General features: G+C 60.0%; 1 protein-coding gene across 3 annotated transcripts in view; it reads left to right on the forward strand.

Moving 5' to 3' along the window:
* Window positions 1-456: 456 nt before the first annotated feature.
* The window catches only part of CRHR2 (corticotropin releasing hormone receptor 2), a 37,250-nt gene continuing 10,325 nt past the window's right edge, over window positions 457-27,381 (forward strand). For 2 of the 3 annotated variants that reach the window (XM_045828704.1, XM_045828707.1), the window contains exons 1-8: window positions 457-563; window positions 4,957-5,050; window positions 11,594-11,719; window positions 23,020-23,105; window positions 24,452-24,561; window positions 24,896-25,013; window positions 26,382-26,535; window positions 27,024-27,084. In XM_045828704.1, the coding sequence (XP_045684660.1) occupies window positions 477-563; window positions 4,957-5,050; window positions 11,594-11,719; window positions 23,020-23,105; window positions 24,452-24,561; window positions 24,896-25,013; window positions 26,382-26,535; window positions 27,024-27,084 (836 nt within the window). In that variant the 5' untranslated portion in view covers window positions 457-476. The remainder of the gene's footprint in view (window positions 564-4,956; window positions 5,051-11,593; window positions 11,720-23,019; window positions 23,106-24,451; window positions 24,562-24,895; window positions 25,014-26,381; window positions 26,536-27,023; window positions 27,085-27,381) is intronic. The other variant, XM_045828706.1, reaches the window with a different exon arrangement.

Consider the following 27,381-nt stretch of genomic DNA (forward strand, 5'->3'; position numbering starts at 1 on the left):
CCCACGCCCCCCTCCACCGTAGCCCACCCTGCGCTCAGCCCACAAACACAGCCTGGACCCCTCTCCCCTTTCTCGGTCCCTCTGTCGCGGAGGAGGGCGGCTCCAGCCCAGGCAAAGGCAGCGGCGGCGGCAGGAGCGAGGAAAAGGCGGTAGTTAACCCCTTCTCTGCAGGCGCCAGGCGGAGTTTGGTCCCCGGCTGCCCGGCGAGAAACGGCTGCCTGGCACCCGCTATAAATAACCTGGAGGGGGCCGGCTGTGGGGCGGTGTCACCGCCGCTCTGGGCTGGCGGTGGGGGTGGGGGTGGGGGTGGGGTGGGGGCACGCGGAGGAGGAGAACACCCCGAGCCCAGGGCTTCACCTTGGCCTCCTTGCTGGGCGGGGAAGGCGGGGTCCGAGCGGCTCTGGCCCGGGGGAGGGGCAGGCAGGGGCGGGACCTCCACGCTGGGAGGTGCACTCCCGTCCCCAGCCACAGCGGGCATGGGGTGTCCCGCAGCGCCCTCGCGCCTCCTCCACGTCCCACAACCCCTCCTCTGCCTGCTCTGCCTCCTCCCGCCGCTGCTCAGAGTGAGTGTGGGGAGCAGGGGTCGCGTCTCCGGGTCGGGGCGCCGGGAGCTGGGGGTGGGCGGGGGTCTCAGCGCCCAGTCCCTGGGCCGGTGAAGGAGGCGCTGGGCTTGGTGGCCGGGTCGGGGTTGGGGGTCCCGGTGTCGGATGATGGGATGCTGATCTCCTGCGGGAGGAGGGGCAGGTGGAGGAGATGAACTACCAGCAGCTCGGATAGGACGGCGAGGCCTTGGGGGTGACGGGGTGCCCTGGCTGACCTAGTGTCCGGCTCAGGCCGGTCCTCAGGACCACAAATTCCTTCTCCCCTGTCCGTTTCTTCACTTCCGCTGTGGGTCCCCCTCCAGAAGCCTGGACCCTCCCTACCTCTGCAGCCCTCCCCAAGGCCAAGGCCAAAGCCAAAGCCAATTCACCTAATGATTTCCCCCAAATTCAGCTACTTTCTGAGTGTTTTCTGACCTGACCAGCTCGTTTTCCCTCTTTGTTTTTGCTGTTCCGTTGATGTGGAACTATTTTTTAGAAGCGCTGTCTGAGGGTGTGGCTTACTTAATTTTGTACCCCTAGGAATGCTCCAGTCCTGCACCCTCTTAGCTGTCACTCTCTGCCTGATCTAAGTTCAACCATGCTTAGCAATCCTCTGCCAGCTTGCCCAGAGCCACTGTATTCAAAATTTGAGTTTTTTTAGATGTCGTTTCGAATCCACCGGAGAGAAAGCTCCATCACTCAATAAGCTCATTTCATTCATTCTGTTCGGCAGCTGCACAGGGCTTCCCCCGCGCTTGCTGCACGGTGACCAGCACCGACACACCTCATCTGTTTTAAACTTCACAGCAGCCCCAGGAGATGCAGCCTCAACATCCCCATTTCACGGATGAGGAAGCCGAGGCCAGGCCCTGCACCCCAGGTCCTGCGCCCCAGGCCACTGGGCTAGTGAGTGGCAGGGCCAGGATGCAAACCAGGCAGCCCCACTCCGGGCTCCTTTCACTTAATGAAAATTTCATTTTAATGTGATTTGATATTAATAATGACACCCAGATGCCAAAACATTTCGGAGAAGGGTGACTTTTTGGCAAATGACGGTAGCTGAGTCGACAACTGAGGAGATAGCTTTGGGCCTGCTGTCCTGTTATAGGGCCCCCTGCTGGCTCCCTCTCCCTTTTTTGAGGGCCTAGGTATTTCCTCCCTCCCTCCCTCCCCTGTCCTTCCCCCACCCCCCAGGCACCTGTGTGCCCCGTGCAGGGCTTGACACAGGTGAGGGAAGACGGACCCAAGAAAGAGAGGGAGCCGCCGGCTGCCAGAGACGACAGCACACACCATGAAGCAAGGCCTGGACGTTTCTCTGGGCGAGCAGGAGGCTGAATGAGGCCCGGAGGGGGGAGTGGGACGTCTGGCGGAAAGGGAGCTTTAAGGACAGACCCAGACATGGGAGAGTCCACTGGAAGCAGCTGAGGGGCTCTGGGGGTCCTCGCCTGATGTCCAGCCTCTGATAAATGAGAAACGAGCATCTAAGTACCCCCCTCCCAGGAAGCCGGCCCAGTGGCTCTAGCAATAGCGACCTGCTTCCTTCCTGTGACATTCCCTCCCTCCCCCTCTGTCTCAGGCAACCTCGGCCCTGCACTGCTTACTTCGGACTCTTGTCTGCTCCGGGCCCTGACGGCCTCGTCCCCGCCACCGCCTCTCCTCTCTCCCCCTTTCTCTTCCCTCCTTCTCTCTTCCCCGTCTTCCCTCTCCACCTCGCCCTCTCCCCCCGCCCTCCTCCCCTCGCCCCATCTCCCCTCGCCCCATCTCCTCCTCAGAGAGGGGCGCAGAACCCCAGTTTCTCCCGCCTCGATCTCTCGCCCAGGCTCAGGGAGCCCAGCGAATGGCAGGGAAGGTGGGGAGGAACGCTCTCACTCCCAGGGCAGCCCGCTCTGACCTTGGACGAAGAAGGAGGCGGCAGGCCACAGCTCACCCCCTTCCCCTCTGCTTACTGGCAGTCGGGCTGCAGGACCTGTGGTCCCGTAAATCTCCGGGGCTTAGACCAGGGACTAAATTTAGATGAAACTTTGTCCCTAGGCCAGGAAGGATCATTAGGCTCGGCTAGACCCCCTGGCTCCAGGGAGGTGGCACCTTTAAGGGCCGCCTGGCCCCTGGGGCACACAGGTTCTGCCTGGACAGGGTCCAAGGTGGAGGAAGAGCAGCTGGTGTCTTGGCTCAGACTCGCTGTCCCCTCCCCCTGCCAGGGCCTCCCTGGTCCAAGGTGAGGGCTCCCGGTTCCAGGCACAGAGTGAAAGTGAAAATTCAGAGAGGAGGAAATCTAAGGAGCAGGGAAAGCCCGGCACCTGAGCTCCCAGAACTGGGCCCGAGGATGCGGCTCTCCCTGCCTGAGAGAACCATCCATCCAGCTGGCCAGCGGACATGTCCTGAGACCTGCCCTGTGCTAGGCTCGGGACTGGGAACCGGGCGAGGGATGGGAGGGGCCCCCTGCCCTGGCACAGCCGAGAGCTAATCAGTACAGAAGCCTTAGATGTCCCCACCAAAGCGACAGTAATAGGGCTAAAGGGGACTTGGGATTGTAGCTTCCTGTCTCCCTTGCACAAGGCACTGCTGGGTTGGCTGGTCTGCCTCCACTGCCTCTGTGACCCAGCTCTCTCCCTCCAGGCACCGCCTCTGCACTGTGGGTGACAGCAGCTTCCTACTCCAGTTTCCCCCTGAGCCCCGCCCCTAGCCACCCCGTCTGGGGCTCAGGTTCTCTCAGCATCCGTGCACCACAGGCCTTCACTTCCTGCCCCGGGACCGGCCCTCCTGGGTACATCTGGCCGAGCCCCCACCTGCCAGGCCGCCCCACCCTGCCTCTGCCCCTGACCTGCCATATGGCCCTGGCGGGGCGGGGGGGGGGGTGACTTTGTTTCTCTGAGCCCCAGTGGCCACGTCTGTGAAATGGGTTGATTTGCAGCTGCCTCAGAGGCTGTTTAGTGTTGCGTCTCGTACACAGTAAGTGCCGACTTCATGCCACACAAGCCTGTCCTTCCCACCCATGCCAGGTGCGTCTTCCGGGGACCACGCAAACCCCTTGGTCTGCCCCAGGGAGGGAACGTGATGTTGAGGGCTGCTGAGTCCTGCCCTGGGGACGCCCTGGGACAAACACTGACCCAGCTGTCAGGAAGGAAACATCTGACAGGCAGGGGGAGGGGGAAGGACTACCCTCTAGGGGGACAGTGGCTTCTGGAACCCTAGAATTGGGAATGTCAAGGCCATCCTGTGTACATACGCACACACACGTGTGCACACGACTCATGCACATGCACTGGCCCCAGAGTAGGAGAAGTGGTGGCCTTGGGAGGAACGAGAGACAAGGGTCAGTATCTGAGAGCACGTTGCTCTCGGTCAGTCCCACACCATGAATTTTCCAGCCTCTTAGCCTTTGCACATGCTGTGCCATCTACCCAGGATGCTCTTCCTGGCCCAGACCTTACCAGCTAGGCAAACTCCTACTCAACCTTCAAAGCCCACATCAGCATGACCACCTCCATGACTGACCCCATTTCTCCATAGCAACTTGTAGATGCAGTAACAAGTCGGCCACCCATCCATCCTTCCCACCTGAAGATGGTCCCCTGAGGCACAGAGATAGCCACACCCTACTTTATCCCTCCACGAGAAACACGCACTCACATGCTTTTCTCAGGAGATGGGACCCTGGGTGGTTTTTATCTTTCGGACAGGGTGGCCATGTCACAACAACCGCGTCTGTTCTCTGTGAGTGCTCACACTGGCACAGCAGGCCTTCCTTTTTCCCTACTCATCTTCTGGTTGTCCCCAAAGGGCCACCTCTTCCAGGAAGCCTCCCTTGTTTTCCCATGTCCAGGTTAGGAGTCTCTCCCATGTGTTGACCTAACACCTTCTGCACTGCCTGTTTGCCTGGGGAGGGGTGCAATCACCCACCCTCCCTGCTCCCTCCTGCACCTTCTAAGTCTAGGGGATCCTTATGCGGCCTGAGGCTGCCCAAGTGCACCTGCTGGGTCCCCCAGCCAGGGCCTGATGTACAGCAGGCGTACAGCATTTACTGGGAGAATGAACTGCTGGGGGCCTCCTCCCAGCTCTCTGACAGGATGCAGGCCCCCTCACAGGGGTGCCCCCCATCCTGGGGAGGAGACCTTTTCAGGCTGAGGGATGGATGGAGGAGGTTCCTACCTCAGAGGTCAAGCCGCGCCGGACCACTCCTGAAGGCAGGGCTCCAGATCTAGCCAGGCCACCATCCCGCTGTTTGGCCTTGGGCCTTTCCTGCCTCAGGTTCCCCCTCTGTACAACAGAGGTAAGAGAAGTAAGGAATGAACGACAGAACCAGGCAGGGGACAGATGTGTGCTGTGAATGGCAGGCCAGGGCCAGACTCTGACCCTCGTCCCTCCTGTTTCCCAGGCAGCTGGGCCAGGCCAGGCACCCAGAGACCAGCGCCCGTGGACCCTGCCAGAGCAGCACTGCCACGCCGCCACCACCCTCGCCAACCTCTCAGGTATGCTCACCCCCTGCCCAGCACCCTGGGCCTGCCGGCCTGCAGGAGGCAGAGGCTCTCCTGGGCCAGCCCAGGCTGCGCGGGGTGGTGAACGGTGACGGGCTTCCGGCTTCCGTCTTGGCTCTCGTCTCTGCCCTGGGGCAGCCCCTTCCGCACGAGGGGCTCAGGCTCTTCCCTGATGAGGAAGGTCTCGGCTGGGAGTCATCCTCCAGCTCCCTGCTCCCTGCGCCTGCACCCAAGGGAAGCCGTGGGAGCTGCATTCAGGAGCCCGAGGAGGGACCACCCCTGTGCTTTTAAACCCGGGCAACACCAGCAAAAGGTGTAAAACACATTTTCTGGTTGTCATGACTACAAGCTTCACCTCCTCATAAGGACCCGTGAAGCAGCAGCCGGGCCCCTGGGGTCTGAGCCCTTGGAGATTTCCAGCTGCTGGTTTGGAGTCAGGGTCAGCCGCTGCCGAGGTCAGAACAGCCCTGGGCTCCCACGGGCCCCACCAGAGTCCTGGCCTGCTCAGGTGGGTATCCACAGAGGCAGCCAGGAGGGGGGAGGGCTGGGAGTGCCTCTGGAGACCAGGGTGCCAGTCCACACTGAGACCAGCACCAAATGCAGCCTAAGCTGGGCAGGGAAGGGGACAGCCTTGTCCCCTCCTTATGGCCTGTCCTCCTTACAGTGTGGAGTCAAGAGCTCGGGTACTGGGGTCAGGTGGACCCGAGCCTGGCGCCGTGCTCCTCCACCAGCAGCTGTGTGACTCTGGGCCAGTCCCCTAACCCGTCTGTGTCGTTTGCTGGGACTGCAGTGACATGCTGCGGGCAGAGGGGCTTAAAGAACAGACATTCCGGGGGCCGGAAGTCCAAGATCAAGTGTCAGCAGTTAGTTCCTTCGGAGGTCTCTCTCCTCGGCCTGAGATGGCCGTCTTCCCCCTGCCTCTTGATTTCCCCTCTGTGTGTCTGTGTCCTAACCTCCTCTTTGTAAAAGGGCAGCTGCCATTTGGGACCAGGACCCATCCTCATGACTTAATGAAATGACTGTCTCCAAATAAGGTCACATTCTGAAGTACTGGGGGTTAGGACTTCGGTACACGGATTTTCAGGGTCACGATTCAACCCATAATACCTCCTGAGCCTCCGTTTCCCCCTCTGTGATAGACGGGCCAAAATTAACCTCCGGGGCCTACGGAGCAGGCTGAGTGAGAGACCTGGACGGGGGCGGCATGGATGTTTCAGGGGGGAACGGAGCCCTCCCCCTCCCGGCAGTGCTGCCCTCTCTGCAGGCCCACAGTCTTCGTCCTCCCCTCCCCTCCCCTCCCCCTCCCCCTCCCCCTCTCCTCCCCCTCCCCCTCCCCCTCCTCTCCTCTCCTCTCCCCTCCTCTCCCCTGCAGCACCAGGCACAGCCTCTCGCCTTCCTAGTGAGCCCTGAAAACCGGCCCCCCGTCCTCCCCTCCTGGGGAGGAGGCCCCCAGCTTTTCCCAACACAAGGCCTCCCCTGTGTAACTTGTAATCCATTTCATCTGTTTCTAAACAGGACACATGTTATACCCACACTCCCTCCCCACCCCACCCACACACACACACACATTCGGGCAGGAAACTTAAATCCACGAAGAAGACCATAAGTGCCCCTTGTCCCACAACCCATGGGCTCTTATAAGGTCTGTGCACCTCAGGAGTTTATCGGTCCACAGAGCCTCATGTTTTCTAATTTTTGTTTTATTTTTAAGTAAAACTGGGACGATCTTGGGTCCACGGCTTTGTAACCTGCTTTCTCCTCTCATAACTCAGCGTGAACGCTTCGCTATGCCATTAAATATTCATCCCGCACTCGGCGCTGCCTGGCAGCCTCGGCGGGGACCCATCATCCCTCATCAGCCATGCCCCCGCGTGGAGTGTGCAGGCCAAGGGCGAGATGCCCTTGGACTTGCTCAGGTCCCTACGTGGTCATGGCCTCCTTTTCGGTGCCCACTGATTGCAAAAATGCATAAAGACTGACATAAGTCCAAACACAAGTAAAACCAAACAATCTATTGTGTAGACAAGCACGCATTGGGATAAAACGGAGAAAGCTACCTGCCAGGAAAGGATACACACAGACAGCACTGGAGAGAGCGCTCCCCTGGGGAAGGGGCGCGTGGGTGAATGTGGAAGCGATGGGTAGTGATCTCGGTTCAGACTGGGTGAGAAAGTCTTCACTCCGACACACCGACGTCCATGAAAAGACAAAAGTAAAGTTAGGCCAGGTGTGGGCTCACGGTGCTAAGGGGTCATGAACCAAAGTCAAACTGTATGCCCTTGACCGAGGTCCCAACAGAGGAAACACACCCCCATCACAAGAGACTTCCAGCAGGCTTTACGCGAATTATGTGTTTCATTCATCACAGGAGTACATATTGTAAGGCGTATTATGTATTTGGTCCATAAGCAATATAAGGTGCAGTGGATTCAAGGTTGGGGATCCCTTAAAATCACCTCTCAATCCAATACACATGTGCGTGCACGCACACACACACACACACACACACACACACACCCCAGAACTGGCCAGATGGGAGCAGAGCCTTGGCCCAGGAGACCAGACTGCCGCCAAGACATTTGTCCCCTCAGTGGTGGCTCTCTGAACACAGTCTGATGCGTGCTGGGCCTGGTTAGTGCACGTGACCAGCCCTGCCCTCGGGGAGCCTCAGGCTGGACCGGGAAACAGTAGAAAAACCGATCCCCCCGGTGTGATGTAGGCCAGCTCCTAGCAGCCGCCCAACCCAGACAAGACAGAGGTGGCGAGAGCGAAGCTGATGGTGGGAAGGATGAGTGGGTATCACGGCGGGGGGGGGGGTGCTAGAGGGAGGGGGGCCCAGGCACCCCTGGCAGAGGGCACAGCTCGGAGGTATGGAGCGGCTCCAGGGACCAAGCGACGAGCTGTTCCAAAGGGCATCTCCAGGGAGTGGGAGGGAGAAGACGGGAGATAGAGGATGATGAGGAACGTCCTTTGTGGGGTGGAAAGCGGGGCTCCCTCCTGAGGGCCATGGAGAGCCGCTCCTGGGAGGAGTGACATGATCCCCTGCCCAGCGGCCCAGCCTGGCTTCTGCAGAGAGGAGGGTGGCCTGGGAGGGGTCCGAGGGGGCGTTCTTTCCCTCCTCTGGCTTCCCTTTGCCCACCCGTCAGGGAGAACGTGGGACCGGAAGGTTGCCGAGGGCTTTCCCAGGCCCCTCACAGCCTGGTCCCACGGTGCAACGTGAAAACACCAGGCCATCTCCCATGTGCTCGGGGGCGCTGGGGTGGGCCGCAGTGAGGAGAATGTGCCTGGCCTGGGGACACTGTCCCTAGTGTCACAGTGCCACAGTGGGCCACCTTCTGGCCTCTCCTGAGCCTCCATGGCCTCAGCAGCAACCCCACTGTGACTCCCAGCAAACCCCGCACCTGTGTCCCAGCTCTGCATGCCCAGCTCTTCAGTCCTGCCGCACATGGCCCCTTGGAGATGCCAACACAGACTCTGCCCCCTTCCATCCTGCTGACACCTGATGGGCAGTGGGATGAATGGGGGAGTGTGTGACGCCGTGTGTGTTTCCCTTGTGTTCTGCGTGTCCGTTTGATGCCAGGTCTCAGGCTGTGCCCGACGGCCGTGATGGGTGCCTGAGCTTGCCTGGACGGGGTCGGTGCCACCGCAGCTGACATCAGGAGGGAGCCAGAGACTCCTGCCTTGCCCGGTGCTGCTCCTGACACACAGGTGTCTTCCCCAGCACCTGTCACACTTCCCTGAATTTATTTGCAACCTGTCCCGCCAGCCTGGGGGCACACGCTGTCCCAAATCCCCCTCTCCCCCCCCATGGCTTCCGTCCCAGGGGCCTCCCATCCCCCTCCGCTTCCGTAGTCAGCAAGGAGGCCCGAACTTCCTTATCTGTAGTTGGATTTAATCTAATCGAGGGACATCGTAGCTCTTGACAGTTTTTTCCTTGTTTTTGTCCTTCTTTGCAAACGCTAAAGTGAGCAGTACAGTAAGTTTGCTCCAAAGCTGCCACCTCGTTCAGTTTCCTCTGTCACACCCAGAATAACAGACAACTGTGCCTACAATACCAACAAAAGACCCGTGCAGAAACCGCCCTGCCTCCCAGGAATCAGGGGGCCTGGGGTCTGTGGGTCTGTGCACGGCCCCGGCTGCCCCGTCAAGGTGCAGAACGGCCTTTGGCTCTGCCACCGGAGCGGTCACTCCCAGAGAAGCATTTATCACATGTGACAGTGAGAGCAGCCAGGCTGCCCAGGCTGACCTCCCACTCTGCAGAGTGCCACATGTGAGACGAGAAGCCCTGGGCTCTGGTCACTGGGCACCCGCCACCCCCTGACCTAGCCGCTTCCCCTGTGTGGTGGCCCTGGTGCCGGGCCGGGTACTAACTTAGCTCCGCTCCCCCTGTTCCCAGTGCTGTGAGCGGTGTGTGCAGGGCCCTCCTTCGGACACGGAGGAGACTGCCTCTCGGCGAAGATGGGGGCCGACCCTGCTTGCCACCCTCCAGCCCGGGGGGCGTCCCGTGAGGCAAGGCTCAGTCTGGGGCTGCGGACAGGACTCTGCCTAGGACTGGGGTTGGGACTCAACGTCTCCCCCACCCTCCTGCTCCAGGCACTGGTTATTGTGGACACCAAGGAACCTTCGTCTCTGCGGCTGCCCAGAACTGAGCCGAGGGCTCTAATTGCCCATTCAGGAGGCAGAGGGTGGACCTGGCCGGCTGGCCTGCACCTTGTACCTGTCAGTCAGCCGGCCTGGAGAGATCCCAGTGCTGAGTCCCGGGCTCTGGGCGCTGGTCTCTGGCTCTGCCCGGGCAGGGACAGCAGCATGACCCTGGTGGCTGGTGAGACTGGGCACGCCAAGGTAGCCCAGCTGCCTCCTCCCTGCTCCCTGCTCTGGCCGTAGTGCTGGCTCAGGGTCAGCTCAGCCTTCTTTGGCAGCTTTGCTCCCAGTGGAGGCTGGCAAGGGAGTCAGGACTGGGTCCCAGCTCTCCCTGCCCTCTAAAGGTAGAAACACACAACACTCACTCACACGCACGTGTGTCGTCCTCATTCTTTGCGTCTCAAAACACGGAACCAGAGACTCTCAGGGCTGGGAGGGGCCTCGGAGAGGATTTCACTGATGCAGAAAGAGCCCCAGAAGAGAGGATGGAAACTAGGGTAACACGCAGGAAGAGCAGACACAGGCAGGACCAGACCCCTGCCTGAGCTGGGGTGTCGCACGCCCCAGCCCCTGTCTCTTGAGCCCAGATCTCCTCACTCAGCAGGCAGGAACAGAGGGGGCTCCCCCTGGGCACTCAGATGGAGCCACAAGAAACCACAGAGCAGGTAGTCCTGGGGTGGGGGTGCGGGGGTGTGCTCAGCAAATTCCACAGAAGGGTTTTAGCTCCTCTACTCTTGCTGGGGGGCCTGATCTACCCTCCCCCTGCCCCCCCCCGACACACACACAGAAACCACTCCCAGGTGGCCAGGCGCAAGCCAGGAGGAAGAGAGGCTGAATTCTCTCCGGGCCCACAGCAGTTAGGCCCTCGTGGCTGACATCCTCCAGATAACTACAAGCAGTTTCTCCCTGGACTGCGCCACCGAGTCCTCTCTCCAGTCCCTTCTCGCCAGGCCTGGCTCCCTTCGGAAACCCCTCTCTCCATCGCAGCACCCCCTCCCCCAAGCCCGGTCCAGGTCTTCGCCCACTCAGGCCGCGTGTTCTCACTGGACTTTTCGGTGCCCTCCCCGTTTCTCTCGCAGCCCCTCCGATCCACTTCCTCCCCAGAGGCCGCAAGGAGCTTTACTGGAGGGCAGCTCTGCACCTGGATTTTCGCCTCCCCAACCCACCCTGCTGCCCCGGTCCCTGTCCTAGCTCAGGGAGAAGCAGCTCAGACAGAGAGCAGCCCAGCTCTGGTTCTCAGTGAGGCAGACTGCAGTGGGTCCCTCGGGCGCGTTAGCGGGCGTGCTTTGCTGCCCCAGAAGGGGCCATCCTCGGCCAGGGCTTTCAGCCATCCCAGGTCCTTGCTCTGCATCCCGCCCCCCGCCCCTCCCCTCCCAGTCCTTCTGGGGACCAGGGCGGGGCCTGAGAAGACCGTCTCCTTGCAGGACCCTGGGCTGGGGTCCGGAGTAGCGGCCCGGCCCCGCCCCCTAATGCCGCCATTGGCCGCGACCCAAAGGGTGGGCCCGCTGCTCCGTGCGCTCGCAGCTCCTTTCCCTCACGGTCCCGATTCAGCGTCTCCCGCTCACTCGGGGACCCAGTCCCTGCAGCCACGCCGAGACTCGCCTTCCTCTGGGCGCGCGGCTGCGGGGCGCGATGGACGTGGCGCTGCTGCACAGCCTGCTGGAAGCCAACTGCAGCCTTGCGCTGGCCGAGGAGCTATTCTCGGACGGCTGGGCGCAGCCTCTGGACCCCGAGGGTAGGCGGGAGGCGAGCGAACCCCGGCGGCGCGGGCTCCTTCTGGGGCGCGCCGGGTGCCTCCAGGGCTCGGCGCCGCGAGTGCTTTGCGCCCTGCGTCTCGCTGCGCCCCGCGACCCGGGCAAGCCCTCTAAGCCCCACTCCGTTCCCTCCCGTCGCCAGGTCCCTACTCCTACTGCAACACGACCTTGGACCAGATCGGGACGTGCTGGCCCCGGAGCGCTGCCGGAGCTCTGGTGGAGAGGCCGTGCCCCGAGTACTTCAACGGCGTCAAGTACAACACCACCCGTGAGTGCCCCAGACCCTGCGTCTCGGGCTCTGCGTCCACCTTCCAGGAGGGCGGTTTAGGGGGTGGAGGGGACTCCGGACCCAGCGTCGGAGATGTGCGGACGGCCGCGTGGCACCGTTAGACCGCTGGCCTTAAAGACCCCTTATGGGCGGTTGTTGGGGGCGCTCCTTCTGTTCCCACCCCACGGGAGGAGAGCGGAAGTGATTTGCCCATGACTCTGTGCTCCGTGCGGTGAGAACCCAGAAAGGGAAGGAGGAAATACTTCCTCTCTTTTGAGGGAAAAATCTCTCTTCCACATTATATACGTGGGTGCGTGCAGGGCTTCTCCCTGTTTAGCCAGTGCTCCCCAAGGGGGCAGGGGCCGCGAATGCTGAGTTCCCAACCCCCGGGGGTGAGTGCGGTGAGATCTCTCTTTACTACTGGAGAGGAGGAGGAAGAGGAGGGCAGGAGGAAGGAAAGCCAGGGTGAGCCTTGCGCTGGGAAAGCATGCAACCTGTAGAAGCTTCTTGGCCAGAGTGGGGGCTGTTGCCTCTTCCTGCCCAGATGCGCTTTGAGTCAGGGGCCGTGGGCTGCATTACTCCAGCGCCCCAGGTAATCAGGGCCACTCCCCCACCTCCCAGGGAGAACAGCCTGAGCCCACCTTCCTCCTGGCTGGACGCTCCGGAGAAGGCGGCCTTGGAGGCTGCTGGGGTCACCCAGCATCCGGGTGGGATTGCTCAGCCCCCGAGCTGAGTCCATGCCCCGGAGAAGGTCTGGAGGACTGAAGGCCGCGGGGCAGCCACCACCGGTCCACCCCGAAGGCCTCTCTCGTCTCCAGACCCACCCCACCAGCAGAGAGCCTCCTGAGAGGGAGAGGGAGAGGGAGACGGGTGTCTGAAGCCCCTGCCCTGGAAACACCCTAGCAACCTCTCTCTGAACGTCTGTGTCCGGACAGGGCACCGCGCACCCAGTCCCTCGCGTGCACTCATGCGCGCTGCGCGCGCACGTGCCTGTCCCAGCTCTCAGCGCCTGAGGCCCTCACCGAGACCGGCGGGTGGAGGGCAAGACGGCCTGCGTCGGAGGCTAAGCTTCCCTGCGCTGTCTGCGCCAGCGGCGGCTCTGGTGGCGCAGGGAGCAGCTGTGCCTCATCCCCGGCGTCCGACAGCAGAGGTGCTCGTGAAGGAAGGGGACGGCAGAGACAGGGAGGCAGCGCAGGAAGATTCACACGTCATCTGAGAACATGCTTTCTCTCCATGACCGAGACGGACCTCCCTGCTGGGAAAGGAGTCCTCAGGCGGGGGTGTGTGCGAGCAGAAGGAACGTCTTCCGTGTTCCTCCCCGGTCCGGAGATTATACAAGTGTATGTCGCGGATCCTGGGAGCTGCCCGGGTGTGGCAGTGGAGCTCAGGGTCCCTGGTTCGGCCTGGGCCCCGCGAGTAAGGGCTCGGTGAGGAGGGAAGGGTGGCCTGCTCTGGTTCCTACCTGGCCTGGGCTGTCCTGGTTCTCACCAACCAGCCTGCAGCTCCCCGAGGGCAGGGCCTGGGTCTCTCCTTCATGGCGGAGCTAAGTACAGTGTTCATTCAGTGAATGCATTAAATGCCCACGGTGTGCCAGCCTCCGCACTGGTATTGAGGTCCTCACCAGGGCAACAGACAGAAGGAATTCAGAAGGACACACACCCTGGTGGGGGAGAGCAAGGGGCTCGGGAAGGTGTCCCGAAGAAGGAGCCCAGCACACAGCAGACCCCTGTCCTCACATCAAACGAGAAGCTAAGAAGAGGTCAGGGCACCACCGAGCTAGTGCCAGTTTTCCCCTGCTATCTGATGAGCCATTCGCGTCCTTTGGACCCAAATGCTGCCTGCAGTGTAACTGCTGGGGACCAGGATGAGAGTGGGGGGCAGAGAGCATCGCCATTAACCAGTGCAGCCGGCCAATGGCAAAGGACACGCCGTGAGTCAGCTCCCTCTTCCCGCCTCCTGGCCACTGCCTCCTCCTGCTCTGTGTGCCCTTCCAGTGGGCTCCTTTAGAAAGAAGGGTCCAGGCAGGGAAATAGCTCGTAGGAGAAGCCTGGGGTAACGGAAAGGAGGGTCCTGGCCCCTCTTTCTGCCCAGTTTTGTGGTGCTACAGCCAATGCCCCTTGAAGCATCATTCTTTGAAGGGCAGGCATTGCCCTGGTGGGATAGCAGCTTGGTCTCCGCGAACTTTCACCCACTCAGCTGAGCACAGAGCTACCCAGCGTGGGTCCTTTTCCAGGTGCCACTACCTCTGAGAGGGGCCTGCATGCACGACCACTGTCACTGACACCCCAGGCTCCGTCGGCAGGGGAAGGGAGCTGCGTGAGCCCTGCAGGGGTTTGGCCAGGGGGGCCGCTGTGTTCCACTCTCCTCCCACCTCCCTCCGTCCTGCTCGGACTCCTCCGCACCCACCCACCTCCCTCCCCATGTTTGTGTCTGTCTCTGGGTCTCCCCGCCTCTGTGTGTCTCTGTTCACTCTGGGTGTGGTTCTGTCTCTGTCTCCAGGTGGATTTTCTCTCTTTCTATGAGCATGTCTTCCTCAGTTTCCCTCTTCTTCTGTCCATGCTGCTCTCCCCGCCCCTCTCCCACCTTCCCTCCCTCCATCCATCTTCCCTCTCCAGCTCTCTTCCTCCCTCTCCCCAGCCCCTTCTCCAGTCCCCTCCTTCTCTTCTTCCCAAACCCTCTGTGTCTCCCTCCTCCCACCCCTCCTGCAGCTGCCCTGCTCAGGCCCCTCCTCTTGCCTGTCCCTGAGGACCTCAGGGCTACAGCGGGGAGGCTGCTGCCCCCTCCTGGCCAGGCCCATTTTCCTCCTGCCCAGTTGCTAAGCCCAGCCCAGCTCAGCCTCCGCCTCCTGGATCTCAGACCTGTTGAGAAGGGCTGGTCCCATCTGTGCTGAGGCATCTTCCAGGACAGGGGATAAAGGGGCACTCCACCTAACCCAACCCCAAGGACAGGACAGAGTCCCTGCTCACCAGAACCCCATTCTAGATTCATGCATAGTGTCCACATGGACACACATTAGCTGAGTAGTCTCCAGCCAGAGGGGTCTTGCCGTTGGGTCAGCCTGCTTGTGCAGAATCTCCTCTTCAGCCCTGGCCAGGTAGCTCAGTTGGTTAGAGCATCGTCCTGATAAGCTGAGGTTGTGGGTTCAATCCCCGGTAGGCACATACAAGAATCATCTAATAAATGCAAATAAGTAGAACAATAAAATCAATGTTTCTCTCTCAGGAAAAAAAAAAAGAAAGAAAAAGGAACTTCCTCTGCAGCTCTGAGGGGACAGAGGTGATAGGAAAGGCTGATCCCCACCCTCAGGGATCCCCAGGCTCTGTAAAGACCAGACTCCTACAAATCAACAGTCAGAGACTAGAAAGAGGGGTTTTCTTAGAAAGAAGGGCTTGGTGAGCACAGGAGCATTCCTGGAAGGCTTCCTGGAGAGGGCAGGAGTAGGCCTTGACACAGGCCTGGGGCAGGGGTGGAGCCTGCAGGAGAAGGGGAGTGGCTCCCAGGCAGTCCCTTGGCTCTGGGTTGAGGGAGTAGAAGCTGTGAGTCCAGAAACCCAGGTCTGCATTCTGTCTGCGATGTGACCTGGTCATACCCTGAGCCCTGGGCCCCAGGCTAGAAGCTACCCTGGAGATCCCGGTCCCTGCCAGGACAGCAGGAAAATGGCAGCTGCATGGTCCTGGGTGGGTGCGTGGGGGAGAACTCTGGGCTAAGAGAAGGCAGAAGAAACAGAGAGCACAGAAACAGATGCCCCAGTGGCCTTCAGATACCTGGGGTCCCAGCTGCAGGGCCTCCATGCAGAGGCCAGCCTGCCCCTCCCCTGCTACTTAAGGGTTAAGGGTGGGAAATGCCCCAGGAAGGGAAGACACTTGCCCAGCCCCCAAGGGCCTCTGCTGGCTCTGGGAGCTCTCCACTTGTGATCTGGAGTGTCCTACCTCTGCAGGTGTGGGCCAGGAGGGAATCGAGGAGTCTCAGCTATTTGTGTACGAACAACCTCCCCGCATCTTCCCTCCCTCCCAGGAGCCCTCCAGACCACCTTTTCCTGCCCCTCTCTTATTGGGTCAATGGGTGAGTTGCCCCTCCCCCTCAAAACAAGCTCTTCAAAGATGCAGAAGACCTGAGCCTGCCTCACAGGGAATCCCAAGGAGAGAGGAAGAGGGAGAGAAAGAAACTCTTAAAGAGGACTTCTTGATATTTGCTCCTAAATGAAACAGTACAGCCCAGGCTGTAGGGGCACAGGGAAGAGGCTGGTTTTCAAAGGAGGGGGGAGAAAGTTAGGGAGACTTCATGGAGGAAGCAGTGTTGTTAAATAGAACCTTAAAAAGTGGGGCCAGTGGTATGTCAGGTGGAAGGGGGAGTGGGGACATAGGTAAAGAGGAGAGGGGGGTCGAGAAAACAGGGGCCAGACCCTGGCAGCCTCGAGGGTCAAACCGGGTCACCAGCCTCAATTCTGCTCGCTTCAGAGCCCTGGCTGCCTGGCCACAGCCTAGTGGTGCAAGCCTGGAAGACTCTGGAAGGACAGTGCTTGATTTTCGGGATGTACACGAAGAAAGTCTGATTTGACCCCCAAAGACCTCTGGAGAGAGGCAACCGCTGGGTGAGCGCGAGGACGCAGGATTCCGCCAGCCAGCGGCGGCCTTACCCCACATCACTCCACAGAAACTGGCTGAGAACCCGTTCTCGTGCTGCACAGGCCGCTAGCGACTTGCCGCACCTTGGACAGGGTTTTCTTCTCTTTGGGGCTGTTTCTCCGCACTAGGTGGAGGGTGAGCTTGATGGGCCCTGGGGGCCCCCTCCCCCTGACTTTCCTCCATTCCCCAGCAGCCTCTGCCTCAGGGGTCCCTGTTATCCTCTTCCTTCCCGCCTCCCTCTATGGCCGGCATCATGGCGACAAGCTCCTGGGGCGTTGCCATGGGTGATTGCAAGGAGGGAGCCCTGTGCAACGGAGGCTGGAGCAGGGAGCATGGAGCAGGGGTGTCCTCCTACTTGCACCCCTCCTGGGCAGGGCAGTGACCCGCACACCCCTTCCCTGTGCATAGGCCCTGTGTGGTCTCCACTAAACTACCCAGGGCCTCTCTGATTCAGGATACTCACTGTCTGCTGTACATACAGACCTTTATGCCTGCTGTGCCTGCTCAAGGATGGAAAGGCACCAGGAGTGAGTTTTTGGAAATGGGGTACTGGGGACTTGGGGATGTCCAGAATAGACAGCTGGGGCCCCAAGAGTAGTGTCCACACAGCCCTGATGAATGGAACCCAATTTCCTGTCCCTCAGCCCCGATGTCACAGCAGATGGCCCTGGGGAGGCTCTTCCCCACTTGGCAACTAGGGTGTTGAGGGCAGATCCCCATTCTCTCAGCCCAGCGCTCCTTCTAGGTCAAGGTTGGGTCTGAGCCTGGGTGAGCATCTCTAGCTGCCCCACCTTGCCCCCATCACCCATGCACTGTGATAAGATCAAGACAGGCAATGTTCCAGCCGGGTCCCAGGGCAGGCTGGCGCTCATTAGCTGCAGCAGCATTTAAACACTCGCAGGAGTGTGAGCCGGGGAGACACGCATTGGTCGTTGGGGAAGCTCAGGGGAACTATGCTGCTGGGACCGTGACTGAGCTTCCCCAAAGGGCCTCTTAACTGGAGGGGGAAAGCCAGCAGTGATGCCCCACAGCGTCCTTGTCCAGTCCCACCAGGCGAGGTCTCTCCCCAAAAAGCTAAGAACAGTGACCCAAGGGGAAGGTCAAAGATTTCCCAGTGAGGCCCCAAGCCAGAAAACAAGCAGATGGCCAGGCCTGGAGCAGTCCAGTTCTGAGAGAGGCAGCAAGGGGACTCGCAGTGGGCACCTGGCCCCTTGGGCGTTGGGTGCTCTGGGCATCTGGACGCCGAGTGGAAGAGGCTTGGCAGGGGGCACAGCCACTGCATCTTCTGGGACAAGGGGGCGCAGGGAGGCCTCTTCCTTCCAGGAACCCTGGCTCCTGGGTCTCCCATGAGAAAGTGTGTCCCAGCAGAGGGAGAGCTCGTTCTGCCTGTTCATTGCTGGTGGCCCCAGACGTGTCACTCCCCCTCTTTGGGACCCGTTAGGCCAAAGGAGGGAAAAGTTGGCTCCCACTCTCAAATTCCCAAGGAGATGCCAGCTGACTCAGTTTCCAGGGCGCGCTTCTGGGGATGGCCAAGGATTTCTTGCCAAGAATCTGGAGGAGACTGACCACAGGGCTGCTGTTTTGGAGAACAGCAGGGCTCGACCTGCCTGGGGCACGTATGCAAGACCCTAGCTGCCTAGTGCACATGTGACCCTTCTGCATTTGCCATGCAGCTCGCTGGGGCCTGGGCATCCGGGCGGCAGACTGTCCTCTCAGCCCACCCCAAGCTTCTCGTCCTCACCCAGGGTCACCTGGTCAGCTAGGCAACAGCATCACCTCGGTCCACCCTGAGCCCCTGTATATTCAGCTCTGTGTAGCCCTTCAGAAAGGGCCAGAGGAGAGGCCACGTAGACCTTGACCCCCTTGGGCTAGCTGGGAAATCCCGACCCAGCATGAACTAGGGAAGGTGAGCAGCTGAACCCCCAGGGGGCTGGAGCCGTCCTGGAGGCATCTAGAGCATCTAGGGCTGAAGCTTGAAGGGAGACATGAATTAGTGTCACCTTTGGCTGGGCCCAGGGCCGTGGGCTGAATGCGGGGTGACAGAGCTGGGTCCTAGGAGCTCTCCAAGGTAGGGCACCCACAGAGGTGGTGGGGAATGGGTTTGTTCTGCTGTCCGTGGTGCTGAAAGTTTCTGTCCTGCACAGCCACCACATTCCTTCAATGAATATTGCTTCTGGCCCTTCCCAACTTCCTGCCGGCATCTGCCCTTACCTTCCCCTTTAACATTTCTTCTATGTATCCAATGACCACACCACTGTCCCACTCACAGCACACCCAACCTGTCTTGCACTCTGTCCCCCCCAACTACCACCAAAATTGGTCGGTCTTTCCTGGTCCCTGTCTCCCATGCCTTGCCAGTTAGGATGTCAGAGACAGCAGTGCCAATCTCGTGGGCACTTGGCAGTTGTAAGGATGTTTCGGGTTGTCAAATAACTCATGGTTGTCATTGGCACTTAGCCGAGTAGAAGGCCCACCCACGATGCCAGTATCGTCATGGAGAACCAATTTACATTATGTTTTCTGAGAAGGGAAACTGAACCCAAAAGGGGAGGGGCTTAGGCAAGGTTACTTAGCCAGCCAGAGCTAAAACTACTGCTAGAATATAGGTCCCCATCTTCCCCCGGCCAGGCTTCTGGGCCACTCAGGGGACTCTTCTCAAAGTGTCAGCACCTGAATGTAGGAGAGCCCATTGTAATGGGGGCTTCCTTTGGCCAGCTCTGCTTGGGGACAGAGCCCCAGCACACTGCCGGGGAAGGGTCCAGGCTGCCCAGGCCGCAGGCCCTGGCAGGGGAGACCCTGCCTGCACCACCCAGACCCCAAGGCCCTGGCAGGCCACGCTGCACACCATCCACATCAATCTCTGGCAGGGGCATCTGTGTTGCTGTGGCAGCAGACACCCAGCTCCCTGCACCCATCTGTGTGATCTGGCCTGGCCACCTGCCCGCACACTTTCCGTGCCCATCTCCCTGTGGTTCCTGGGGGAGACTCCTCCTGCCTTACCCTCTCCTGTGCCGGGCTGTGCCTGAGGCCTTGCAGTCCTCATTAGCCAGCTCCCCTGAAGAGCCAGGGACATCTGTCTTCCAGTCCCCTGGAACCCCGGGTCTGCGGCCAGAACCTCCTTCAAAGGCATGGCTGAGCCCACTGAGGGAAGCCCCCCTCTGGCTCCCACATCCCTCATCCCAGACTCTGCTGCTCCAGATTTCGGCAGACCTGAGGCAGTTTGGCACCACCCACAACGCACTCAATGGCCGGCTCCCGAGGGGTCCGATGTCTCCAGTGTGGTTTCTGCCGGCTTGTCTGCCTGTCCCCAGGGGCTCAGCTTCCTTAGGAAAGAGTGGGGTCTGGCCCAGTGAGATGATGCCCATAGTGAACGACGGCAAATGCTCTAAAAGAGATTTTTGTTTGTCACTGCAGATTGTGGCGCAGGAGTGGGTTGTGATGCCCATCTAGTGGGGTCACGAGGAGCATTCGTACAGAAAATAAATAGAATTCATCCAAATGGAATATAGAGAAAAATGTAACTGTGGTAAAGACAAATGTTGCTTTGTGATGCTAAATTCAGTCATGTTATGTGTGTGTGTGTGTGTGTGTGCTGGATGGTGGTAGGAAATAGGTGTGTTGCTGCAGTTCAAGGGCAATGGAGTGTGAAGGCCGATGTTTCCATGCTGGGAAGACCTAGAGGAGGTGTGCAGAAAAAGAAGAGGTTACTTAATATCTCGGGTATGGAGGAAGCCTGCAGAAGGAAATGGCATTGGAGCCGGGGTTGAAAAGTCAGATAGGAGTTTGCCCATGAGCCATGGGTGAGAGAGAGGAGGGTGTTCCCAGGGGGGCTCGGCAGAGAGCTGGGTGTACGCCCCGCCTGCCTGTGCAAATGCCAGCGGCCCCGTGGACTGCTGGAGCTGGGTCAGCAAAGTCAGGCTGGGCCCCGAGTGTCCAGGGCCTTGAGTATGACACCAAGAAAGCTGAATTCATTCCCAGGAGCAATAAAAAGCAGCTTACTGCTTTTAGGCGTAAGTCGACATGATCACTCTGGCAGCTGAGGTAAAGGATAGAAAGGGTCGAGGGGCAAGAGCATACGGAGGACAGGAGGCTGTGGTGCCCGCCCAGGCACGATGACCAGAGAGTGGGCGGGGGGATGGGCGGGCAGCGGGGATGGATTCCAGAAAAAGAAAGATGAGATGGGATTCACAGAACCTGCTACTCCAGCAGCATGCGTGAAAGTGACGAGAGAGGTTTCAGATTTGCAGCATCTCCATCCTGACCCTTCCCCATCCACAAGCCCCCCCCGCTGCCGTCAGCACCCCCATGAGGTACCATCCTTGGGAAACAAGCACTCTGAGGCCCTGTCCTCAGGGAGTCCCACCTGATCAGAGAGACCAGCCCCACACACCTGAACAACTCATGCCAGGTCATGCGCAAGGGCTGCAGGTGTGAGGCTCGGACTATGAGAGCTGGTGCGGGGGGGGGGGGCATCTCCAGATAGATATGTGAGGTGTGAGCAATCAAGGATGCCTTCCTGGAGGAAGGGGCTTAGCACTAAACTTCAAGAAATCTGGGTAACATGTATGAACACATTCCAGGCGATAAATTTTTCTCTTGGAACCGCAGCTAGAATCAGGGTGTCTCACCTCACCCAGGCTGGTTGAGAGAGACAAGGAACCCCCGCCAGGAAGGGACTGCTCATTTTACAAAAGGACTCGCCCTTCTAAGAGACCTTGACATGGGTTCCTTTGCCTTCACCCACCCCCCCCACTCTGTCCTTCAGTTCAGCAACATCACTGACCCGAGGCATCAGATTCTCTGAACACAGCTTCCTGCGGTGAAACCACCCCAAGGAGGGAGAAAACCTCGGTAGGGAACCAGGGGCCACAGTCAGGGCTGAGGCACCGTGTCCTCCCGTCAGGGCTGGAGTCGGTGTCATCAGTGATGGCCCAGTCCACTCACGTGGGGACCACTGTCTCACCAGAGGTGGCCTCACGCTGGCAGGCACCAGAGGCCAGAAAACACCAGGAACAACCCTGAAGGTGAAAAATCTGTGCGCTCAGGGCACCAATTTAAAAAACAATAAAGCCACTAGAACTCCCCCCACCCACTATTTCCGCTCTCCAGCAAGTGCTCCTTAACAATCCCATTGCTTTTACTCGCTGTCAGCTCAACGGAAGTGGGGTTTTTTTTAAGTAACGTAATAATCTCAGGACTCGTTGCTTCCAAAAACCATCTAAGGCTCCCCCTGGCTCTGTGACTCTGCTCTGGGTGCCATTTATTTTAATTAGCCCTATATTGTACCTCTAACGTAAGCCAAAGACAAATCTGCCAACAACTGTCCCTTAGCCAGCGAGCAGGGCCCTGGTGCAAATCACCCCCAAACAATGGATCACTTAGAACTTCTAACCCCGTGGGGGAGGTAAAATTTACACTAATTGTGAAATGCAGAGCAGAGGCCAGAAAAGGGCTTTGGGAGTTCTCAGGTGGGCTGTGCTTCTCCTGCTGGGAGGTTGAGGGTGGGCTACCTGGAGGAGGTGTCTTAGGAGGAAGACATTGGCAGTCCAAGCTAGAATTTAAAGCAAGGTCAACACAAGCATTCTCTGACCTTCATACATTCCCCTCAGATAAAACCTGCCTTTTTGTGCATCGGATATTGAGGTTCTGAAATGTCTTTTCACATAGCACATTCCAACTTTAATATCCAGGCTGGTTCTCAAACAGTGAGAGACACCATGTGGTGGTCCCCCAGGCAGCCGAGGCCCGAGGTCAGCAGGACGGGTCTGTTTTCCCCAATGTTCCTCATTCCTATGTGCTCACTAGCCTAGAGCAGCGGTCCCCGACCTTTCTGGCATCGGGGACTGGTTTTGTAGAAGACAATTTTCCCAGGGTTTGGGGTGGGGTGGAGATAGGGAAGGAGAGGGCCAGTGAGGGTTAGTGGAGCCCAGGTGGGCCATGTTTACACTTGCTTGCCCGCCGCTCACCGCCTGCTGTGCGCCTGGTTCCTAAGAGACCAGGGACTGGAACCGTCCATGGTCCGCGGGTTGGGGGCCCCTGGCCTTGAGGTTAAGAACGCGAAGCCTGAAGCCAGACCTTCGGGTCCCAATCCTCTTCTCATCCTGGTACAGCGCCTTGGGCGAGCACCCTAATCTCCGTGTGTCTCAGTTTTCTCCGTGAAATGGGCTGAGGTCGGCCCCTCCCCCCGGGGTCGCTGCGGAGACGAACAGGCAGCGCACACAAAGCAGGAGCGGGTGGGGCACGCGGTAAACACCAGCGACGTCACTGGCGGTGATGATTGAAACGGAAGTGCTGCGCTGGCGGGAAAGCGGGGACCCGTTCAGTGGGACGTCACTGAGATCGGGACGGAAATGGCGTGGCTGAAAGCAGTGACCCTTCGCCCACAACCCGGGGCTCACGTTGGGTTCGGCACCGAACAAAGGGAAAGGGGGTGTTTGAACTGGCCAAAGGTGGCACCCACGATGGGCTTATCCGTGCCTGTTCGCTGCTGTGCGCATGCGGGCTTTAGTGCTGTTTTCACACACGTGACTTCCCGGTGTACTTTAAGATGCACGCTGTGTGTCCTGGCCCAGGGAAGCTGAAAAGCATGGGCCTCGCCCTGGGGGAACTGGGGAGCCAGGGAGTGTTCTCGAGGAGGGGAGTGACCTGCCTCTGGGTGGCTGGCGCCTTTTGCAGGAAATGCCTACCGGGAGTGCTCGGGGAACGGGACCTGGGCCTCGCGGATCGACTACTCGCAGTGTGTGCCCATCTTGGACGACAAGGTGAGTGGCCCCACTGCCCCGACCCTGCTCGACTCAGGCCGGGCACAGGGGCAGAACCAGTGCTGCCTCCCAACCGCTCCACTGCGCGCCCCGCCCTGCGTCCAGTGACGCTGTGGTGAGGCGCAGGAGGGGACACAGAGCCCCGCCTTCAGGAGAGGTCCGGCTGGCGCAGGACACAGCCAGGCATGTCACACGGAGGGGAGCACACGCGTGACCAGTGCTCCAACATCTCGCGGGCTGCGTGACTTCCTTCCTCCTCCGGGCCTCCGTTTCCCCATCTGGCATTCTGACTCTCTGACTCCACGTGGAAATAAGTGCAGCCCCCCAGGGACAGTCCCCACAGGCAGCTGGGTCCCGCTCACACCTCACCGGCCCCATTCTCTCTGAAACTGGATTCCTCCGCCAGCCAGCGGGCCAGCCGTCTTCCCTTGGAAGCTCAGCTCTGACCCAAAATGAAACGTCCCTGCCTCCAGGCTCTCCCTGATTGCCCAGCACAGTCCTGGGGGGCGGCAGGGGCGGGGGGGGGGCTGGTGGAAAACCATCGGTCTACCCTGAGAGAGCGGTTCTTCAAAATGCGAGCCAAACGGGCACTGGGCGAGGGCCACGGGGCAGCAAGGGGGACGGGCGGGGCGTGAAGGAGAGAGAGAGGTGCTCTGGCAGCCTGTTCTCCCCTCCCCCCCTCAGGGCCTCCCGGTGGCGGCAAACCAAGGTGGGGTGCGGGAGACAGTCACCTGGGGCCGCAAGGAGGGCTGTATCCCCACCTCTGTTTAGAATTGCCAGCCAGGGTGGTAATAAAAAGCAAGACTGTCTTTTACTTGCTTTTGATATTGTTCTTAAGGACTCTGCATCCAATGCACCCCCACCCCCATTGCCACGCCCAGAGCAGACGGGTCCCCAGGCTGCCCTCAGGCTTCCCATCAGCCACCGCTTCTGCGGCAGGAGGGCAGGCTGGGCCCACTGTACAGGTGTCAAAACCGAGGCCCAGAGATTTGAATCAACTCGCCCTCAGTTGCTCAGCCCCCTGGGGTCTGAGCTGAGACTAAACACAGGCGTGGCAACTCCCAGTCCAGAATTAAAAAGAAAATAAAAATCCATCTGCATCTCTGGCGTATCCCAGAAGACACTATGTCCAAATCCCCGCCGACACTGCCTGTGGGGGGCCTGCCCGCAGCCCCCCGGGGCCAGGAGGAGGGAGCTGTGCGTGAGAGCCAGTTGCTGCGAGCCCGCCTGGGGCCACTGCCGCCCTCCACGTCAGGACACGCAGGGTGGTCATCTCTGAAGCGCCCGGCCCTGCCCTCCGTGTGCCCCATGCCTCCGTCTGCCAGTGTGTCTGTCTGTCTGTCCAGCAGAGGAAGTACAGCCTGCACTACCACATCGCCCTCGTGGTCAACTACCTGGGCCACTGCGTTTCCGTGGCAGCCCTCACGGTGGCTTTCCTGCTGTTCCTGACCCTGCGGTGAGTCGTGCTGCCCTGCTTTCTCCCTGCCCCCTCCCACAGCACCCCCCTCGGCTGTCCCAAACCTTCCCACCTCCATTCCAGGGGCCCGGCAGCCAGAGAGCAAAGGGAGTGTGGGGGAGGCCCACTGGCAGGCATGTGGGGTGCCACGGGGGGCTGGTAGTGAGACCTCCAACCGTGGCCACCACGGTGGGAGTTTGGCTCCTACTGCAACCCCATACCCTCATGCCGGGCTGAGCCTCTGCCTGGCCTCTGGGCACTCAGACCTAGCTGAACCCTGACCCTGGCCGACCCTGGCTGACCCCGGCTGACCCCCGGCCTGGGCCTTCCACAGGAGCATTCGCTGCCTTCGGAATGTGATTCACTGGAACCTCATCACCACCTTCATCCTGCGGAACGTCACGTGGTTCCTGCTGCAGCTCATCGACCATGAAGTGCACGAGAACAATGAGGTCCCTGGGCAGGGGTTTGGGGCTGGGCCCTGGGGAGCTCTGGGAACACCCCCTCTGTGCTCCACTCCAGTCGCTGTCCCTCCAGGGCCGGGGGAGTGGGGAGCTGCCAGGCTGGGGTCTGGGGAGCAGCGCAAACTTGACAGCAGACTTTGACGCACCCGGTCCCACTTGTCACCTTATGGATATGGACCTCCCAAAGACCCTGAGGGCAGAGGAGGCCGGAGCTGACCTCCGCTGAGCTCTGTCTCGCTCGCCCGCAGTGAGGCCTGCAGGGACTGCAACACCCAGGCCCGGAGGGGCAAGGTGGCACTGTCTCGATGCCTCTCCGTTGGGCCAGCAGCCCACCCGCGTGTTAGCGGCCCACCCCAGATCTCTGGCCACTGCTACACACTGTGTCCCAGCCGCTGAAAAGCCAGAGGTGACTGGGCCACACGCAGAGTGCTTTGGCACGCCAGGAGAGACTTCTCAAGACTTATGTTTGGGTGGCTGACTCTGAGCACACCCGGCCTGGTTTGATCCTCAACTTGACCCCACATGGAGCCCTGCTTCAGCACCAGCCAAGGTCAACCCAATGTTGGGGTGTCCCGTAGCCCAGTATTGGCTTGCACCGACAAGATGTCACGTAACTGGGAGACAGGGCAGCATTGGGAGGAGAGGACCTTTAGCTTCCCTCTTCAGCAGGACTTTCTCCAAACACAGCCACATGGGGCCCAAGGTCAAGGCCAGGGTCATGGGGGGAAGCCAAGGAAGCTACGACCAGCTCAGTGCAGAGGCTCATCTGGCAGCCCTGCTCGGAGGGACGGAGACAAATCCCCCTCTGCTGGGGAGGCGAACAGCAGGCTTCCTTCTCCTAGACAGGGGGACACTCGCCTCCAGGGCCGCCGCCCACCTGCAGAGAGACCCTGTACTGTCATTTGTAGGACAGTGCGCTTTTAATTGAATCACTTGATATGAAACCACTTTCCTCCATGGAAGTCCATGTTGCATCCTGAAATGGGAGGCAGTGTGCCTTATGGGTAAAAGGTGACCCTCTGACACATAGGACTGTGAAGGCACAGCAGTGTTCCCCGCTCTAGCCTCTGCCTGCAGGAAGCTTGGGTCCAGACCTCCCCTTTCTTGATGGAAAGGGGGGATTAGAGAGCATTGGAGCAAAGTCACAGACACACCAGTATCCGTGGAGACGGGTGCCTTAGCTCAGACCAAAGCAGTGAGAGAGAAATGACAAAGGCTGCATCACCCAGCATGCGATCGGAGGGGTTTAATGCCGTGTCCCTGAACCTCTGAAGTGACCGGCCCTATGTCGGCGCCCAGGTCACACACTTGGGCCCCGGCCCTGGGCAGCCCCTGACCGCCGCGCACCCCATGCAGGTCTGGTGCCGGTGCATCACCGTTGTCTTCAACTACTTCGTGGTGACAAACTTCTTCTGGATGTTCGTGGAGGGCTGCTACCTGCACACGGCCATTGTCATGGCCTACTCCACCGAGCGCCTGCGGAAGTGGCTCTTCCTTGTCATCGGATGGTGTGAGGGTCCCCCGGAGGGTGATGGGGCCAAGCAGGGATAGGGGGACTGCCGACAAGGTCACCTCTCTTCATCCTGGGCCCAAGGACAGAACCATAGTCCCGCCCACCATCCCCGGGTCAGCCCATGGTGCAGCCAGACCCCTGCGTGCTGGCCGGGAAGAAGCAGACAGTCCCCCCAAAAAGGGCCTCCCCCAGATGGCCCTCATCTCCTCGCCAGGAGTGGCAGGTGCAGAGACCTTTGTGTCTGGCCCTGAAAGAGGGGCCACCAGCTCCACTTCTTGATCAGAAAAGTCTCAGAAAACGACCCAGTCCCCTCATCTTGCTGACCTGCTCGCTCAGAGGGGCTGGCTGCGAGTCGGGGAGGGGTGGGGGCCGCGGTCCAGGACAGGGCCCCTGGGGTCATGGATGGTCTGCAGTGGATGACCGGAAGTGTGTTCTACAAGAGGGCCCCCTGTCTGTCCACTGCACCCATGTCTGTTGTTTTCCAGGCATCCCCTGCCCCATCACCATCGCCTGGGCCCTCGGCAAGCTCTACTATGAGAATGAGCAGTAAGTAGGACAGGCGGGCCACGGGGGCCCACAGGGGCCACGGGGATGTTGGGACAGGCAGCCACGGGCTCCGGCCAAGCCGTGGGGCCGGAAAGGCAGCCCTGTAGGATGGATCGGCTTTCCAACATCCGTCAATCATAAAAATACATCCCCAGCACCCAGAGGTCCTCGTGGTAGGTGTCAAAGTCAGCTTTGTTGAATTGAATTAGGATTTTTGCTTCCTTTACACACCCAACTGCAAGCCCCCTGGGCATCTGAGAAGGCCTCCTCCTCAAAACTGGAGAACTTGGCGGGAGT

The sequence above is a fragment of the Phyllostomus hastatus genome, unplaced genomic scaffold (assembly GCF_019186645.2).
Source record: "Phyllostomus hastatus isolate PE091 unplaced genomic scaffold, TTU_PhHast_1.1 phas_scaffold_78, whole genome shotgun sequence".
NCBI lineage: Eukaryota > Metazoa > Chordata > Mammalia > Chiroptera > Phyllostomidae > Phyllostomus > Phyllostomus hastatus.